This window comes from Cololabis saira, chromosome 5 (assembly GCF_033807715.1).
Source record: "Cololabis saira isolate AMF1-May2022 chromosome 5, fColSai1.1, whole genome shotgun sequence".
NCBI lineage: Eukaryota > Metazoa > Chordata > Actinopteri > Beloniformes > Belonidae > Cololabis > Cololabis saira.
The window spans coordinates 11,156,166-11,169,345 of record NC_084591.1 but is presented as its reverse complement, the minus strand read 5'-3'; the positions used below and the strand labels follow the sequence as shown (position 1 = coordinate 11,169,345).

General features: G+C 42.5%; 1 protein-coding gene across 2 annotated transcripts in view; it reads left to right on the top strand.

Moving 5' to 3' along the window:
• si:dkey-106n21.1 (solute carrier family 23 member 2) overlaps positions 1–13,180 on the top strand; it is a 124,487-nt gene that overhangs the window by 25,770 nt on the left and 85,537 nt on the right. Inside the window, exons 2-3 of one of the 2 annotated variants that reach the window (XM_061720913.1) lie at positions 4,227–4,271; positions 7,778–7,921. In XM_061720913.1, the coding sequence (XP_061576897.1) occupies positions 4,227–4,271; positions 7,778–7,921 (189 nt within the window). The remainder of the gene's footprint in view (positions 1–4,226; positions 4,272–7,777; positions 7,922–13,180) is intronic. The other variant, XM_061720914.1, reaches the window with a different exon arrangement.

Below are 13,180 nucleotides of genomic sequence, written 5' to 3'. Positions count from 1 at the left end.
AACTTGGAGTGGAATACTTGGGAAAAGCCCCCCCTCTTCAGCATATTATGGTTCTTATTAAGCAAATGTGTTTCAGTCAGGAAGGCTACATCAGTTTTCAATTGAGATAAGCGAGCAAACACTTTGCTGCGTTTCACTGGGTGGTTAACACCTTTAGTATTCCAAGTTGTAAATTTTGTAGCGGCCCCTCCAGATGTATTAAGATTAGGAACTGCCATGTTCGGGCAATAAAGCTAATAAGGATACCAATATACCTTGGTCAAGAGCCGCACAGGCAGAAAACCAGTTAGTTGGCCATAACTCTCTGCAATAACAACGCAACCTTATGGATACAAATATAAAACATAAAAGAAGACATGAGAACAGACATATAACACAAAACATCCAAAAACCCCTCTGCCGGCCCCTCCCCCAATGAGGGACTGCAAAAAACCCCGCTCCTCTGTTTCCTTCTGACGAAAACAGACTCAAAGCTTACCCTGTGGGGCTGAGCCCTATCGGAGCTGCGCAAAACTAGAACAGAAAATATATATATATCAACCAGCCTGACCATAATCAATCTTTTTCTAATCTAGAGAACAGGTAAATATACTCTTGGAGTTAGAACATAAAATAACCATCAGCATGAGTGCGTATAGTGGAATACAATTATATCTGGGTATACTCAGGCACGCACATGCACACACACACACATACACACACACACACACATACACACACACACACACACACCAGCGAATGTGAGTCCTGTAATGTACACATATTCATGCCCAAGCCCACTCGCTTGGCCACATAAACATTAAAAGATGAAACAGATAGTCTGTTAGAGTGGCACTCCAAGCCTGTGTCAGGATCTCTGACCAGAGGGCACCCTTGATAACCCATTCGAGACGAGAGGTAAGCCATAGTCTTCTAGACAGGTCAGTATCCCCATGCCCACCACATACTGTGACAACAGGTTAGACTTGTGAGGCCGGCCGCGTCCACTCAAGATGAACGCAACCGACCCCACTCACAATACATAGAAAACATGACTCAGCATAGAGTGTTGCCCACAGGCTGCCCGTAGATATAAACATGTCCCCCCCATTTGGCTTGGTCTCGATGACATTCTGCATCAAAAATTATATGATATTATAAATAAAATACAGAAGAGAAAATAAAAATATAATTATACGCACACACACACACACACACACACACACACACACACACACACACACACACACACACACACACACACACACACACACACACACACACACACACACACACCACAGGACTACAGCAATTGTGAATGATAGACATGCACCTGCTAAAATTAGGACATAAAATGTCCCTCTGCCTTAGTATAACATTACAGAAATGATCAAAATAAGTAGTAAATAATAACAATAATGAAATGAAATAATAATGACAATATATTTAAGCAAACATATATACACATCCCAACACAGTAATTGCGAGTTATATAAACTGCACGCACGCACGCACACGTAGTCACGCACACACACACACAAGCGGCCCAACCACTTGCACACACGCATGATGGAAAATGAAACCAGTAAACCAGTAGAGGGCACCAAAGCCCTATGACATAGTCTCTGACATAAACACCCTCTTGAAGATTGACTCGTCGGTTTTAACCCCGGACGTAGAAGGAATAGGGAAACTGCCTTCAAAATAAAACAGCATGTAGAAGAAAATAACGAGAGCAATAACTGCTATCCATGCCCGAACAGTACAGACGCGACACTCTCCGCGTCTCACTAATATATTAGCCAATCTCCAAAGAGCGCTACACCATATATTAAGAAAAGTAAAGCCACTGAATGAGGCAAGAAACATATAGTAAAAATAGAAATACGACAATTCAAGAGGCAGGAAATGAGAGAACGCTTAGATTATTCCTTAAATTACCGAAAACAAATACACATAAATAAAACGCCCCCCCCCCCTCCCCCCTGGCCGTCAATGCACTACGTAATACCCGTGGAATATATAGACAGCATTCTTAAACCCAGACCAGAATAACAGTAAACAAAAATACAGGACCCAGCAGATCAGTCCGAAAAAATTGGCAGATATGCCACTAGTATAAGAACACAAATAATAAAATGGTGTGAATCCCAAAACTCCTACTGTCGATGCAGTGGCGTTCAGTCAGTTAAAAGAGAAAGAGTAAACATACCGATACACACCTTTAGTTCCAGAAGAAGTGAAAAGTAACCATAAAACTGAAATCCTCACAGACCGATCGCTGAGTCCAATCCAATCATTATCCGCTGGGCACCTCGTGAAGAAAGGACTTTGTAACTAAGCAGCCAGGTATCCATATGTACTCATGTCCCGCCGCCGCTATTCCTTTGGATGTAAATTTTTCTTTATGTAGTCTTCAGCCTTTGCAGGATCCTTGAAACTCGCACATTTGCCATCCGGTGTTGTTATTTTTAATACGGCGGGGTACCATAACCCATACCGGACTCCGTTGCATTCCCTGAGCAAGCCTCGCACCTTGTTGAATCTGGAACGCTGTTGAGCCACGGCATGCGTAAAATCTTGATGGACGTGGAGAACATCGCCGTCCGCGGTAGTCACTCGCTTAGCCTGTCTAGCTTTCTTCAGAATTTCCTCCCTCTCCTGGTAGTAGTGGCATCTGATGACGAACGCTCTCGGTGGGTCACCATTATCTTCACTCGGCTTCGTGCGTAAAGTACGGTGCGCAATGTCCAGGGTGGGTAGCTTGGAGAGGCCATAGGCATCTTTCAGGCACTGAGAAACAAAGTCGGTTGGGCGCTTTCCATCCTCCCTCCTTTCCCGGATTCCTGAGACACGTAGGTTAAAGCGACGGGACCGAGCCTCCCCGTCCTCCAGTCGGGCTTTATGGGTAGCCAGTTCCTCCAAGACCGCCTTAAGATCACATTCCAGCGCCGTGACCCTATCTGACTGATCGCTGACCGCAGCCTCCATTTCCACAAACTGTGTGTGCAGAGCCTCGATCCTGGCGTTAGCATTATCATTAGCCTGCTTAATTTCTGCCCTGAGGTGGTCAACCTGGGTCTTAATCTCCACCGACTGGGCTTCGGCTTTGTCGAGAAGTTCCTTCCTCAGGTCTGCAATAGCCTGGAGGATAGCCTCTTGTCCGGCAACCGGTGTAGCGTTAGCATGCTCCTTAGCAACATCAGGGCTAGCCTTGTTCTTCTTGCTCATTGTCCTCTCTTATAACGACAGTAAAAACTTATGAAACTGTTCTAATTAACCCTATTACTGTTTCCAAGCACTTTGGGTCACTTTGCGGACAGATTGGTTTATTTAGTTACATATTACACAGATCCGACAGGGAGCCCAGCCAAAACGTGTCCTCACATGGCGCTGCCCCGGAAGCCCCCCCGGATACTGAGGTGTTTAAATGAGAGATCTAATTCTTTCACTGTGTCCTGGGTCTGTCTTAGGACCTTATCTTAGGGTGCTTTCACACCTGTGGCCCGTTTGTTTTGTTCCGATTCAGAGGCTAAATTGATACAGTTGTTTCGTTTTTCGTTTGTGGCGTTTGTGTTCACAAGGCAACCGTTTGTAGCGGTTCAAAGCTGTTAACTGATACAGATGGAGGATGCGTTCACTCTACCAATTGCCAGTTGCCAGTTCACATCTGGTATCTGCAGGTTGAGATCCTCCTCCCATTTTGTCTTTTGCATTGACATACTGGAAAACAATTACCGGGCTCTTTACTGAGCCCGTGCCGGTAAATGCCTTTTCTCTGTGGATCCTACTTCACCTGTACCACACCGTTTTCAAGGCTGTGGACTCCATCTGGAGTCCTCGCGAGTCTCGTCATACCGCCTGAAGCTACCTATCAGTAACTAGCTGCTAGCCAAACAAAATAATACATACCGCAAACAACATACCTTGCTAGTGGAGCTTTTCTTTGTCCCCCCCGGCTGCAGCTGTAGTCTTCGCGCCAAACGGGAGGGATCTCTGCTCTGCCAGGATAGATCAACCAGGGAATAAGGAGATGATTTCTGGATGTCCCTTGCACCTTTCTCATCACTGAGTTAATTTGCCTTCCCCAAATAGCTTGCTATGTAACCACATCTGTGATTTTTGTTTTCATGCTGTTTATTCAAATTCGGCCAATAACTCAACACATTTATGTTGTTTACGTGAAGTTGAGGAAGAACAGAAACATTCTAACTTCACATCCCAGTTTTCTGTTTTTCTTTTAACAGCTCAGCCAAGATGAGATGGATGGAGATGATCACAGATGCTATGAGGTACTTTCATTTTTATCAATAATTGCAATAGCACCATATTTATTTTGAATTTGAGCTTATTACTTATTTTGCAGTTGGCTGAAGTTGAGACATTGGTATGCAAAGAAAAACACTGATATATTTTAACATCAGACTTCAACCGTTTGTTTCCGTGTGCTGTGTTTTAGCATTGAATAATGCCTGTGCATTTTCCTAACCATATTTAATTATTCATTTCCTAATGCTGTGATTTTTCAGGTGGGGTACCAATGTGAATTTGACTACTATCAATTTGGCATTGACTGAAAGTCTATATAGTGTGAAGTCTGTGTTATTTCAGTTGCAGAAGGAGCATCACTGCTACACTGTGATGTGGAGGGAAAAAAAGTGGTATTTGCTCATATGGTACATAGGAAATATACTGTATCTCCTTAGTGTCTATTTTGAAGTTTTATGTTTTATCTTTTTATATAAGTGAATATTTTAGCCATCTAATTTTAATCCGTTAAACAAAATTAAACACAAAAAAAAAACAAAAGAAAAGCTTCTGCCAACTCCTTCTGCCAGTCAGACACATACATTTTTAACTTTAAATTTAATTTGAATTTAAAGTTAAGATTAATTAAAATAAAGATGGGTTTCCTCCATTCCTCCATCACTGATGATGTTTAGATGTGTCCAGGTTTGTTGTTATGCATATGTATGTGTAAAGCAGGGTGACTCTGGAGGTCGGAGGATCCACCGCCACTCGACAACAAACTAATTCAAAACACACGAGGGGGAGACACCAACTGGGACCTAAAGACCAAGACAGTTAATTTAAAAAAGATTTTAATAAACTTTAATAAACGATTTTAATAAAATATGACTCAATTAAAAAAAAAAGACCCTAATATCCTGAGTTGCATAAAATACAAGTCCCAGGAGTAGTCCCACTTAAAAACAGTTCTCCTGCAGGGGTTGGTGCCTGCCATCACGAGCACTGGATCAGTCAGAGCGTCCACAGCTTATACACATACACTACAGACCAAAAGTTTAATATATATATATATATATATATATATATATATATATATATATATATATATATATATTATATCAGCCATATCAAACCATAAATCAACCAAAAAAGAACCATAAAAGCGCTAAACTTAAGAGATGGGTCTTCCAGGCTTTCAGCAACTCTCAGGTCATTATTAACGCATTGTTTTCAACTTTTCATGCAGATAACCGTACCACCGTAATCATTTCACGCTAGTGAAACCAGCACCAGAAGATGAAAATCGACAGCAAAATGAACCACAATAACAAAGATCAGAACTAAATGTGTAAAAGATGTGCTCATTTTGTGTAAAATGGTGAATTTTTTATTTTTTTGTCACTCCCTATTTATATATGTCTTCTGAATGCAAGTGTTGATACCTGTAGATGATGGAAGTGTTACCAACTTTGTCTCCACAGTTACCAACATCTGAAGCTGCCACGACTTTATTATCAGTGATATTGATCACCTTTTTGCACAACATGCACTGAAGTAAATGTTTTGCCTTGCAAACTTGAAACAAAAGCATGTGTAATAATATACACACCTACATGAGTTCCCAACACAACATAGTATATTTACCACTTGTGGTGCAGAACCATCAACATTCATTCTGTTGTGCTCAGGTGGAATAAGTGTTAGTCGGTGAGATTGTACATGGGGGGGCGAGATTGTGCTCAGTAAGAAGTACCAGCAGATCCACCAGGGTGTAAAAAGAAACAATTAATCTTCCGTGAAGTCATAAACGTCCGCTTTCTAAATTACCGCCCAAGCTTTCACTCTCGTGGATAAAAGTTTATGACACGAGGAAACTGTGAAAGTCTTTTTCTCTGATGTCATAGAGAGTCGGTGTCTGAAAAACCTCTGCCGAAGGAAGCTTTCTCAGCACCCTTTAAAACCAAGTATTGTATACATAGGATCACTACAACATACTCCCTTTTATTTTAAGTCTCCATTCTAAGATGATAATTCTGGTAATGAGTTAGAACACACATTAAAGTTTAAAACAGCATGTTTTTTAGTGCTCAACTTGAGGTTGTCCTGTTGTACTAATGCACACAAATGGCGCTTTTACACTAGTACCTACTCAGCCCGACTCGACTAGTTAAGCTTCGTCTCAACTCGACTCGCCTTGCCCTCGTTTATTTTCAATACGCAGATGAGAAGTAGGAGGGTTGGAGTGAAGCTGCTGTGACGTATTTGATTGTGTGATCTAAACGAAGAAGACAACAACACTAAAGATGTAGAACCTGGAGGAGATGATAAATGTGCTGCTGGGTCTGTGACTTGTGTTCCATATCGAGTTAAAAAATGAGAGTGAGAGAAGCTTCAAGCCGATACACTTTTTTTTTGTTTGTTTCTCTCGGCGCTGCTGAAAAGTCAGCTGGTAGCCGTGAGCAGCTATGAAGTGACAGAGCTCCTGGTGGATCTGGTCGTTCCTTATCGCCCGTCTAGATTCCTTTTTAATTCTCTCCTCAGCCACCAGGTTTATGAACATCTGCACCTCAGAGTTGGATCACCAAACAGACTTCTGCTGGCATTGCCTGTCGAATAAAAGGAACAAGAAGCCGCAAATCGCTCTTTCGCTGATTTCTGCCTCCTGACTCAGACATCTGACTCCAACCCCCCGACCAATCGATGGCGTGTAGTGTGATGACGTCAGATACAGCCGACTCAGCCGCTTAGAACCTCGGCAGAGTAGTTACAGAAAAGTATCTACTCGGCACGTTAGACCCCTAATGGCAAAACCGAAGCGAGTCGAGTCGGGCTGAGTGGGTACTAGTGGAAAAGCGCCAAAAGAAAACTTGAGTATCTCTACACTGGAAGAGAAGGGGCGTACGCCCCGGAAGAGAAAAGACGTACCCCCTGGACGAAAAGAGGGGAACGCCCCGGATAAGAAGGGGCGTACGCCAATTTCACCAGAGTTGAAGGGCATCTCTTATTAAGAAAAATTTGAAATCAACAATCGATCAGAGGCTTCTTTTTAGTCAAGGAGGAAACCCGTGAAGGCGTGGGGAGAGCTGGCCAAAAGCTGAGGCGTGAACCCTTATTTAAAACTAAACATCTATCTTTTCATTTCCAGAACTCTGTGAACTTTACTCTCCCAACATCTGCCATTCCACCGTTGAACAATCTGATACATGCACACCTGCGTCTTCACATATCAAACTGGAGCTTGAATATACACAAATATTTGCTTCCAGTCCAAGATCACACTGGCTTTCCTCGAAATTCGAACAGGAATAAAATCATTAATTAACATTTATCTCCATTTGATATACTGACAGCAACAAGGAATGATTCATGTAACATATGTTTCCTCTTGTCTCACCATTTAGGTCTCTAGTTGCTGTCCAAACAACCTTTGTGGACTTTACGCAGAATTATTTCATGGACATATCGTTTTTTCATTTGATCTTGCTTGTTTGGATAAATGGGGGCTGTTTGATTTATGACTTGTTCACCAGCTGTGCCTCTTTCCAAGGGTGAACAGCCACAGTTGACGGTTGACATTGAGGAGCCAAACACTCAGGACAGCCTGGATGAGACAGTGGACAAAGGGGTGGATTTGGTTTACTCCCTCAACGACAGGCCGCCGTGGTACCTCTGCATTCTGCTCGGCTTCCAGGTAAATTCATTTTATGACTCGTTTGATCTTTTTCTCATAACAGAGTTAGAGGCAGAAGACCCTGACATAACCTCTCGCATTAATTCACTTTCAGCCTCTAATTGTTGGATGTCAGACAGACATAGCCCTGTTGCTTATTTATGATTTCACCTCACAAATGTTAGTCAGGTCCCTGTCCACGCAGCAATATCTGGATTCCTCGCAGATTTGGCTTATCAACTTTACCGTTAGATATTTCATTTAGTCAGAAGAGTCAGAAGGTACCAGGCAAACATTGCCTGCAGTTTGTTGCTGCCGGGAATTTTGTTTGCCAAAAGCAGCTGTCCCTTTGCAGCTGGAGAAAAGAGGAAATAGCCAACTAAAGCAGAAACTACAGTACATGCTATTTCAAGACGATAAGAAAGAAAAGATAAGAAAAAAAATGCTGTATACTTATAGCAGGTTGTGTTAACAGATATCTGCAGCAATTTTCCCAGCCAGCATTTGTACGCAAGACCAATCGATAATCCCAAAATGTACACACACACTCTGTATACACTGATTCTGACAAAAAATGTTGTACGGTGGGGCGGTGGGTGGCTCTGGGTGAGTGGGTGCCCCATGTTCATGCTCATTGAGCTAAAACTTGTTTTAAATGCTGCCAAAACTAAACTGATCATTTTCTCTAATGGCAGAAAAGTATCTGAGCCCCCTCCCAGCATTTTATCCATAGCCTACATTGTTGCAAGATTGAACTTGTGCACTGTTACAGGTATTTCAGTGTTTTAATTGAGGATGGGCTCTCTTTTAAACCCCACATAGAAAACCTGAAAAAAACATTAGGGTTGAAACTGGGATTCTTCTTTCGTTACAGAACTTGTTTTTCTTTTGCTGCCAGGAAAAAGTTGGTTTCTGTCACTTTTCTCCAGATGCTTGATTATGGCGACCTTTTATATATGAATGCCTCAGCGAATTGTTTGCAGTCTCTGGATTCAGTGTACCATGGTGCCTTAAGGTTCATCACTGGTTGCAGAGCCCTCACTCACCACTGCACCTTATATGATAGAGTTGAATGGCCGTCTTTGACGACGCGCCGTCTCATCCACTGGTACAGTTTTATTTATAAAGCGACCCTTGGTCTACTCCCACATTATTTATGCTACTACATTTCCAGAACCCACAGCAATTACTGCTTACGTTCCAATGATTTATATCTGCTAAACGTGCCAAAGGTGCATTCCGAACTAGGTAAACACTGTTTTAAAGGGGACCTATTATGAAAAACACGTTTTTTCTTGTTTTAACATATATAAAGTGGTCTCCCCTCACCCTGCCAGCACAGGGGAGACAAAATACCATGAATTTCTGCAAGGTCTCTGACCCCCGCCGGACAGAGTCCCTCAGTGTCACGTGGTTTTTTTTGAGCCGATTAGAATCTGCTCCCGTCGTTACGTAACGACAGGAGCAGATTTCCATAGGTTCAGCCTCCGCTGCTGAAACCACGCCCACAACCAGCTCTCTCCGCTGCTGGAGCGGTCCATCCTTCAGCCAGTCGGACGCGGCGCCGCGGCGGAGCGGATCCGGGTTAAATCATCCAGGTTCCCGGGTGGTTTGGGAGCTGGGTCCTCGGGGGTCTGTCCCAGGTCTGACCAGCTTCACTCTCTGAGATTTTCAGGCAAATCTGTCGGTTTGATCCCCGGTAACCGACGATGCGCACAGGATGCGCTCCGGAGCCGATCTGTGCACCCGCCGTGCGGTTGCAGCGCCCGTTGCGCAGCATCCGCCGGGCAGATCCGGCTGAAATTCCGCTGGTCGGTCCCCGGGAGTCCCTGCTATCAGTCCAGGCCGGTTCCTGCGGTCCCGGCCGGTCGGAACCGGTCAGATTCCCCCGTTAAAGCCGCGGTGGTGCGCGCTGCTCCAGCAGCGCTGCTCCCGGGCGCCCGGCGTGGCTCCGGGGCCAGCGTTCAGCATCCGCCGGGTAGATCCGGCTTAAATAGTGCATAAATGTTATTTATATACAACTCATATTTTATTTTTTTAACAATAAAGTTTCCATTTGTGAAAATTCAGTGTTGTGATCATTTACAGGCTCGGGCTGCTCTGGCGGAGCAAGGTTTTTTCTCCTCCCCTGCTACACGTCATTCAGGGAGCCAATCAGCACAGAGCCTCATTATCATACCCCCCCCTTCCCTAAAAATGAGGCGCAGAAAAAGAGGTTACAATCGGTAAAACTAGTGACAGGGCCCACAGGCTGGATTTATGATTTATGTAGAAAAAACAAGCTTTAGATTGTTTTTAAGACATTCAAGGCCTGTTTAAAATATACATTAAATGCCATAATAGGTCTCCTTTAAGTCATCTGCACCTGTTGCCTGGAACTCCCTACAGAAGACACTAAATCTGAAGGATCTGAAATTTTAAAAGCCGGATGAAGGATCTTGCAGCAGCTACTTTTCACACTTGTTTTAATGTAAATTCTTAATCTTGTGTTTTAACCTAGCACACATTTGTATTTATCTTGTGGAGTGTTGAGTATTTTATTTATTTATTTTATTGAGTGAGTTGGTGGTGTCTGTTTTTAATTGAAAAAGAGTCGACCAGGGGCTCGATAGGGTGTGACCGCTGTATAATGGTGCTCTTGGATCGGACCCGGGAGACAATGTGGAAAAATAGAAGCTAAAGATCCAGGCACCCGAGACGAGGTGGATAAAAAGATAAAAAAGCCTTTATTAGAAGAGGGTTGCAAACATGTTTCGGCCTATCTGGCCTTCATCAGGGCAAAAAAAAAAAAAAAATGAAGGCCAGATAGGCCGAAACATGTTTGCAACCCTCTTCTAATAAAGGCTTTTTCATCTTTTTATCCACCTCGTCTCGAGTGCCTGGATCTTTAGCGTCTGTTTTTAATTGTTGCACTTTTAATGTTTCTCTGGCTTCTGTCTTGGCCAGGCTTCCCTTGAAAAAGTGGTCATTGTATCTCAACGGGACGACCTGGTTAAATAAAGGTTAAATAAAAAAAAAAAGATGTGCACATTCTTCTGTCCTCGTGCCTCATTCGGCAGCCAGCCGACTGCTGACCCGCTGTCCTTTCGCTGCGCATCTTCACCCCTCTTTCTCTGTTCCCACTTCCTGTCAGATTACTTACAAAATCTTTAAAAAAAAGCCAAGAGTCTTGTGCTGCCAGTGATTTGTTCGTGAGCCCATGCACGGACCATGTCTGTTTTTAGTGCCATGTCATCTCAGGACTGAAATATCAGCTTCATCCCATCCACACGGTGATGCATCCAGTTTTATCTGAAGTTTATTTATTTATTTATTTTACTTTACCTTATCTGCATATATATTAATGGTTAATACCAAGTTTGGTAAAACTTAAAGCATATATATTTAATCTTCTTAAACTCTTAATCTTGTTTTTTTTTTTAAAACATATATGTAAGAGGGGTAGGGGGTGGGAGGGTTGTTGAGGGTTGCATCCGCTGCAAATCTGAAATGAGATAAACACAGGAAAACACACACCGGGCACACAAGCGTTTGGAACCTGCAAGAGAGGAAACAAACGAACAGACATGGGAACAGACAGAGACACAAACAGCAACCATTCCAGGTCTCTAAAACTAAATCAGGACTAGGCTACTGCGATTATCTGTCCCCCAAAACTGTGGGGTGAGTATGTAGGTGAGTGAGCAGGTGTGTTTCTCTGAAGTTTTTGATGTCATCATGGACGGTCAAAGTCCTCCAAATAATACAGTGGAAAATCTTTTGTAATGAGAAAGTCGCTGCCTTTTCATATTGCGGTACGGTACACAGATTCACTCTCCATCGCTGTGATCTCTCCTGAAGCCCTGCTCTGTCATTGGCTGTTGCCAGAATGTGGATTCCCTGTCTGGCTCTAGTTTTTCAGCTGAATAAATATCTGCCATCAGTGATGGCTTGGTGACACATTGGCTTTGATCAGTCTTTGAGTTGTTCACACATAATGATCAAGTGCCTGCTGATTAACTACGAAGTCTTGGGGGAGCTCTGGGACTGAAATCAGTCCTAAAATCATGCAGTGTGAAAGCCCCCTAAGATGATTTTACCACAGTTAAACACAAAAGACAATACATTTACAAATAAAACCAATTAATTGCAAAATGCTTCTAAAGATTTGTTATTAGTAGACTCACTTTTTTTTATTCCAACATTTTTAAAGTAAGTAGCTGCCATCACATTAAAAATGAGAGCATGTACAATATTTTACTTCAACATTTCATGTTATTTTCTATGTTCATAATGAAATCATAAATAAAATATGGTTGCATCAGATTCCCCCAAAAAATGCTCTCTTTAAGCTGTATTTTACACAATTTTCCAACTTTTTTGAATTAAGGATGAAACTAAATTGAAAAACAAGACCATGTGAGACTGTGTATTGGCTCTGTTTCCCCGGATTGATAAAGACATACACCAGGTGTGAGAGAAGATGATGTTTCTCAATTCATTTATTTCAGGCGTTGGAATCATTTCCTGAGGTTTTTACCCTTCACAGGGTGATTTATGAGTTGGGTGACTAATAAAGATGGAGAGAGTAGATAATTCTTCCCTGTCACGGCACCTTGCTAATCTGCGTGGGTCACTGAATGGAACGCCTCAGACCTAGCAAATCCTGAACAAAGTCTTAAGGCTTGTATTATTTTATATTTTTTCATTTGGTTGTAACTTCAAATGCATCAAGCACACATTTGTGTCTCCTTCAAACCCAAACAGTCCCCACTTAATTTGCAGACTTCTAGCCTGTGCACAGTGATCCAGATAGGACCTTACCAATGTGACGGACCATAGTGGGTCCAGAGATGCCCCTTGTGGGTGGAGACCTTTTTGCTACCACTATTACCACAACACTTTAGCCTTGATGGCCAAATCTTAAACATTAAAACAATTCTGTAACATTTGGTAAATATGGAAGCCAAAGACAATCATAAATGTCACAATTATTTTATATATCGGGAATATAATAATACAGCATCTGAAGACTGTAGCTAACCTGCCAACATTCAGCTACCTGAAAACAACTTTACTTGAAAGTAGTAACTCAACATTAGTGTAACTTCAAAAACAGCAAAAGATTATTTCCATGTTTCTGTGCTGTGATATACCCAGAATCATCTTTCTGTTGTGCCCTAAAGCAATCAACAAGCAGATTTCTACAAAGCCATCTGATTGGCTGCTTGAAGTGAAAGGCTCCAGCATGTCTGTGCCGGTCACATCAGTTAATGTGTTTTTTGTCACATGCACTTTATA